We start from the raw sequence: 7,218 nt of genomic DNA on the forward strand, positions 1-7,218 counted from the left end.
CATTAAAGAGGTATCATTTCAAAAAACAGCACTTTTTTTTTTTTTTTTTACATGAATGCATATACAATATTCTGCTAGAGGGTTTTGAACCCAGGGTGCAGACAGACTCAAGGAACTCGCAAGTAAAACTAGAAAGTTGCTGGAGAAACTTTGACGGGGACTGCCACGTGGCGTCCATTAAAAAAAAAAGTTTTTACGGTACTATGAGTTTCTTGTAAGCTATGGTGGCCATCTTGAATGTTTGATTTGGATTCAATATATGATGGGGATCGTTCTCAGCTACGACCAAACCACGATTCAGCTCAATATCCCAAAGAATTACTGGGTTATAGTTAATTTTGACTTTTCTGATGTAGCTGTGGCAGCCATGTTGAACCAAAATGGCTCCAAAAAGTATTCAATTGTGTTTTGTTCAGAGACCTCTTCCCTCTATGTCATGTGACCTCACGATGGCATTCAGTGGCTGTTAAAAGTTCCATCAGGCGTTTTGAATGACAAAACTGGCATCTATGCTTGCAAATTAGGTCGCCATGGTAACTCGAAACGCCAATAAAAGTAGAAGCGCACATGGTGCCGAGCCAGTCATTTTGATTTAAACATTGGTGGGGGCACACATTGCGGTTCGGGCCGCATTAAAGTTGATAGAAGAGCAAGACACTTTTCAGGCGGCTGCCTTACTAGGCAGTCCCCAATAAAGAAAATCCATTTATTAAATAAACACAAAATCAAAGGCGGTCTTGGCAGCAAAACTTACAAATATGAGCATGATAGAACATCAGATGATGAAGCACACGGAGGAACGGAACATGACAGCTGAGAAAGCACAATCTACAGACGTAGAACAAATAAAACAAAATGAGAAGGTGTTTAAAAGGACGCTAACGAGGCACAATGCCAAACACCTGGGGTAATTAAGATTGAGAACGGGTGCAGGCGGCAGACTGACAGTGGAAAAGTACTGAAGAGGCTGACAGAGGGTGAAATAAGAAATGACACAAACTAAACACAAACAGCACAGAAAAAAAAATCAATCTTTGAGTTTCTTGGCTCTCTGATTTTCCACTCAAGCGTCAGCATGTTAAATCTCATCTGTCATATCACCTGACAGAAGTTTCTGATTTCATCATTATCACACACAAAAAAAATAATAAATAAAATAAAAAAATTCTAATTGGGTTTAAGATCAGTATTTTACCTTTGGCTGTTTTGCAGATGTAAGGTCTATCAAATAATCCACCATTTTGAGCCCATGTCCCATCTGATGTACTAATTATTCCAAAGAGGCCACCAAGTGACAAATGAAAAGAATCAGTTTCATCTACAAGCCAGTTTGTGAAATCCATGACTGCTTTATCCAACCACATCCACTTTCCTTGAAAAAAAAAAGAAAAAGAAACACCTTTTACAATTTTGCTATTTTGTGAGAAAAAAAACGTGAACATTTTTCCAAAAACATTTTTACATCTACCTTATTAATCTATTGTTTAGCATTCATTCAAGAGTTGCTCACTAAAAATTGGTTTTCTTTTGTTATGTATAGCCAAATTATTTTTTTCATAAGAACAATAAAAAAGGGTCTGTACCGTATTTAGTTCTAAACAGGCCAATCCAATAAGACGAGTAGATGTCTTGAAATAATTGGATGTTACTTTGTATGAAACTTTGTTCGAATGGATTTTCGATGCTGGCAAGTGTTCCACCTTCATAAATCAAGTTCAAAGCTTTTAGTGACAGCAACATGCATTTAATGCACCTAAAACAAAGTTTCACAGTAAACACTTACCATGTTCTACACAACTGACTGAAGCTTCTGACCACATTTTTGTCTCAGAAATAAATAAGTAGCAGTAACCTCTAAAAGGTTTCCAGGAAAGTCTGTGCCGTGTGTAAATTTCATCTGAGTCTTCTGGACAAACTCCTGGAAAATCAGCTGATTCGTAAGTTGGTGGTACATCTGTAAATGAAAAAAACAGTGACAATGTTGGTATAGCATCTCTTCTTTATTTTACAGTTTCAAATACAGTTGGTATTTGAAGTTATTTAATGTAGTTGCAAGAAATCTGCAAAGTAGAACAGAAGTTGTATAGTAAAGCCGATTTACAGTAAATCAAATCAGTGGTATTGTTTGCAAGGCAACCATGTTCAGTTTATTAAAGAGAAAATTAAATTGTTTTACCCTTAGACTTCATGCAAACGCTGCTGATGGTCTGATTACAGTCACTGGTTTTCCATTTTCCATCCACATCCACAAAGCCACAAGTTCCAGATGTCCTCGGTTCATTTATTCCCCAGTTAGTAAATGTTAACATCCAGCCACTGACAAATTTGAAATAGCCATTGGTCTGGAAGCAAAAATTCATCAGATTGCATTCAAGTAAATCATTTTTTGTTTTGGATTCCAGAAATGTTACATTTGTAATTCAGCTGCAGGGGTTGAGGTAAATTATAGCTTTATAAGCATCAAATAGAAGCTGTGCACTTACAGGCTTAGAAGGACAGAGAAACAATCTGGGTGTTTAAACTCGTTTATTTCTTTTCCATTTCAGAGGTCTTTTTTTTATTTATTTTTATTTATTAACCTTTATTTAACAGGCAAATCCCAATGAGGTCACAGACCTCTTTTGCAAGGAAGGTCTGGGCCTGAAGGCAGACTAACATGCATGCTTTTGGTCTTTTTAAAGTATGTTTGAATCACTGAATAAAACATGTGATCTACTTTTAGTTTAATAATATATGTTTTAAGAAATTGTTTAGAGGTGGGGCAGGTAGATATTTATCTCCAGCAGCCAGTATCTGCTTCAATACACCTGCACTATAAAAACTTACGCAAAATGTTTTTAACGCACTGTTTGTGAGTGATTACAACCTTTTTGAAAATGTCTACCTTAAAAAAGCACAAATTAAGTAATGTTTTTATTTGAAATGAAGCACAGTTTAATTTTATTCAGGGTTATGTGTAGGTGGTACTATACGTGCTCAACTTTCTCATACCTTTTTTGTATAAAATGACAACGCTACAATGAAATGGTAATTGTTTTATACAAAATGACAACAGATACAGTAAAGAGTACTGGTATTCTATGTAATTAGTGTATGTAATTGAATACGAAAGCTTAATTTGTAGATGTGTATGTGTAAAAATAATTGTTAGTCAGCTCTCATTTGTGTTCGGTCTGCCCTTGTGTGTATTTGTGCATCAGCACCAAAATGACAGTATCAGAATCACACCTATATTTGCATTTACCTATATCGTTTGGTTTTGCATTCTCAAACTAATATTGTCAAAATTATGCAAAAGCCCATGATATTTGACAGGTATTGTGCCCGCCAATCATCAGCATGTTAGCTTTGTTCCGGTGAACAGTTTATCAAGAGCCACTGCTATGTGGGCCCACGCTATTTACACATAAAAGAACATTGGAGGTTCATCATGTAAACAGATTTTGCTCAACGTTTTAAGTGATACATTAACCAAGGCATACACTGGATGCACCCTGCAGATTCAGAGGCAGAAGGGAAACCACAAAACTGATTCAAGCATAAAGTACCATGACTGTTTTAATGTCAAGATTAAAATGAAGTCTTTAGAATTAAATCAGTGAATCTGACATGTTTCTGCCTCTCCATGTCACGTTCCGCCTCTCTATCACTCTGCCACGTCCACTCTTTACTTGCAGCTCATCAGCACTGATTCACCACACTGGCCCAGATTTAAGAAAGCCTCTCACCACCCTACTCTGCCAGATTATCAAACCCCTCATGGAAGTAGATGTCCAGCGTTCTGTTCACAGTTTTGTTTGATCATCTCATCTCAACCTTATGCCTTCTATTTGGTAACCCTGACCTGCCTGCTCTTGTTTTTGTTTTTGCTTTCTGATCTTGTTACCGACTTCTCCTTCTGACCCAATAACCACGTCTCACAGATTGCCCTATGGATTTTTATCTAGATCTCTGACCTCCCGTGACTGACCGCAATCTCTAATCCTGGATCTCGTTTGTGGATTACACCTCTGATCACGCTAACCACAGCTCTGCCCTGCAGCTGTGCTTCACCCAGTGATGGTGGCGTCATCTTTCCCACCTCACCTGCTTGAGAAGGTTAGTGGCTGTCTTTCTGTTCGCCATCTCGCTCACAGAAATATTCAGTCCACTAACTGTCCTATCTCCGCAGACTGGCCCCACCACTGACCTCCACCAGCAGCTGCATTACAATAACCTTTTTTTAAAACATTCTTGTTGCCCGACATCTTGAACAAATCCTAAAACCCAAAACTTGACAGAATCTGCTGAATGTAGGTAATTACTAGCTGTGCATTAACTAAACTCTACTGCTAAACTCCTGGCAAAAAACCAATGCAGACATGTTCCTGTTTTTTAGTTTCCTAAACTGCCTTATAATCAAGACGTTTTTTTGCTACTCTTCCTTTTGATTGTCCTTTTGGCTGCTATTTTGTTTTGATTTGTTAAAAAAAAAAATTAATAAAAAATTGTATGTCCATGCCTATTTTATAACTGTCTATTGTTGTCATTGTTACCCGTTGCTGTCATTACTCTTTTGTTAAGAAATCAGGTCTCTCTTGTAAATGAGTTCCTGAGGCTCAGTGGGATTAACCTGTCTAAATAAAGGTTGAATGAACTAGCAGATGACATTTTTCCTCCCTTTAGTTCTAGTTCAGGTTTATGTTGTCAGCTGTTAATGACACAGTGAACTTAGATCACTTTGACATCCATCCATCCATCCATTATCTTTTACCTGCTTTTTCCGTTTTGGGTCATGGGGGTCACCTGTGTCCATATCCAGCAATCACAGTGTGAGGAACGGGGGACACCCTGGACAGGTCGCAAGTCCATCACAGTGCCACATAGAGACAAACAAGACAAACAACCATTCACTCTCTCACTCACACCTAGGGACAATTTAGAGTTACTAATCAGTCTAACATGCATGTTTTTGGTTTGTGGGAGGAAACCGGAGCACCCGGAGAAAACCCATGCATGCACAGAATGAACATGCAAACTCCACCCAGAAAGGCCCCTGTACCGGGAATTGAACCGGCAACCTTCTCACTGAGAGGCAGCAGCTCTACCATTTGTGCCACTGTGCTGCATCACTTTGACATCTTGTCATTTATTTATAGTGACACCTCCACCATAGCCCATCATCACTTCTAGTTGGGCCATGCACTGATGTTCTGGTAAGAATCCTTCTTTGTCGTGACATAACTTCTTCCCTTGACTGTTGAAAAGATTTTGAGTTCCTTTCCATTGTGACTTTGGCTTTTATGGAGGCAGAAAATGTCTTATTTCAGAGATATTAACACCATACCTGTGCTTTGTTGAGTCCAATCCATACAGGTCTCTTGAGGTTCATAGCCAGCAGCTCGATGTAATCCTGCGTCCACTGAGATCGTATGCTAGCCAGGCTTGCACCATCATCTTCACAGTGCTTCTTTGCTGCATCCCAGCTCATTTGTTGAGGAACAAGTTTGATGCTGTCATTCAATATTTTGATATAGTTGGTGGAAGTTGGTTCAGGAGAGTCATGGATTGAAGAGTCTGTTTAGGGTGGGATTAGAATCACTTTTTTTTTTTAACTCACAAATGAAATGTTTATTGCATGATTGTCCTTTAGGCTTTTTATACTTGCAGAAGGGAGATAATTAAACAACGAACAGTAGGATTGAACCACATGTTTGAGTTCAGTTGATTGAAAATTAATTTTATCTTTAATAATGTACGTGACCAGCAATTACTTTAAAGTGAATTTGACTTACCAACATTTTGCAGGCAAATAAATCCATTGGTGTCATTGCAGGATTTCGGTATCCATTTGCCAATACCAAGTGAAGAATCGGTATTTATCACAGTGCATTTTGCGCCATACTTTATTGTGGATTTAAACAAAGAAAATGTAATTAATGAATAAGATACAAAAGCTTCATGTACATGCTATATAATAGATTTAGAATCTAAGTTGGTTTCAAACACAGATTTTCCAAAGTACTGAGTTCTATCCCGCAATATTTTGCATTTACACCAGTGATTTTTTTAACTGCTGTGAAAATGGGCCCTTTTTTTTAACTATGTGGCTAAAATGACCAGTGCCCCAACTCAGGATGAGCAGGTTTTCAATAACTTGGTCCAGACTTTGTCTAAAGAGTCTGTGGAGCTAATCATTACAAACACAAATGCTGCAGTTTCAGAGCAAATTCATCATTGCACTTGTTTAAACACATATGTATCCAGTGTCAGCTTGTGGAGTGAGTTGAAGCTTTTCAATATCTATGTACAGAGTTGAACTCTGTTTCTCATTTTACCGTTATGTGGAGTCCATAAACAAAAGACAACATCACCTGGAACTGCTGAGGAACCTAAGGACTTTAAATACCGGTAAGACTGTTTAATTACTAAATCCACTTTCACCTTCAATTTCTCATTATGATAAAACTTAAAACAAATGTTCCTGCATAAATAAGGCCAATAACATCATTGGTTCTCCTCAAAGTCCCTGTTTTGAACTGTACATGCCTCTGATCAGGAAAGCCATCCAGATTACAGAGGACCCAAGGTCATTTCCTTCAACAATAACTTCAGCTTCTGCAACCAGCAGATATTACAAAGTCTTACTAGCCAGGAAAAAAAAATCTACAAAAAACATTACTTTAATCTGCAATAACCATACCGCTGTCCTGCTGAGACCTCAGTTTTAAAACTGAGATCTTGTGTGCCTTTTGAACCCAAAGACGGAGGAATAAAAGACACCCATTATTTGTTTTTGTTGGGCTTTTGTGTCTTTGTTTTTAAAATCCTTCCCCTTTTTGAATGGCTAAGTCAATATTAAATGTATGTGAGTTAATTTGTGAATTCTTTATATATGTTTTCCAATGTATTTATTAAAGTTCTGACAGACAGAGACAGAATCTTTTCCCAGATTTAGATTAGGTATTACAACATATACAGCGCACCATAGGCAACAAATGCTAAATCAAATTACAGTACTTCTAAAAGTTGAAGGGGGAAAAAGACTAATGCATAGTTTGTGATCTTAAGAAATTATTAAAGAATGAGCGAGTGGTGATTGATTGGTTGGGTGGATGTCTGGAATGAACCACTTACCCAACGGGAAAACGCCATTTGATTCTGTAAGTTAAAACCAGATAATTAAAAAATTGTTTAATAAGGTTTATAAATATATATATATATATATATATATATATA

The 7,218-nt window shown here is 37.5% G+C and overlaps 1 protein-coding gene across 1 annotated transcript in view; it reads right to left on the reverse strand.

Moving 5' to 3' along the window:
* LOC119414260 (macrophage mannose receptor 1-like) overlaps nucleotides 1-7,218 on the reverse strand; it is a 35,778-nt gene that overhangs the window by 1,196 nt on the left and 27,364 nt on the right. Inside the window, exons 23-28 of the mRNA XM_037681355.1 lie at nucleotides 5,775-5,883; nucleotides 5,327-5,556; nucleotides 2,177-2,342; nucleotides 1,784-1,954; nucleotides 1,584-1,700; nucleotides 1,196-1,372 (exon numbers count right to left, since the gene is read on the reverse strand). Coding sequence (XP_037537283.1) covers nucleotides 1,196-1,372; nucleotides 1,584-1,700; nucleotides 1,784-1,954; nucleotides 2,177-2,342; nucleotides 5,327-5,556; nucleotides 5,775-5,883 — 970 coding nt within the window. The remainder of the gene's footprint in view (nucleotides 1-1,195; nucleotides 1,373-1,583; nucleotides 1,701-1,783; nucleotides 1,955-2,176; nucleotides 2,343-5,326; nucleotides 5,557-5,774; nucleotides 5,884-7,218) is intronic.

The sequence above is a fragment of the Nematolebias whitei genome, chromosome 9 (genome assembly GCF_014905685.2).
Source record: "Nematolebias whitei isolate Nwh7 chromosome 9, NemWhi1, whole genome shotgun sequence".
In the NCBI taxonomy this organism is placed as follows: Eukaryota; Metazoa; Chordata; class Actinopteri; order Cyprinodontiformes; family Rivulidae; genus Nematolebias; species Nematolebias whitei.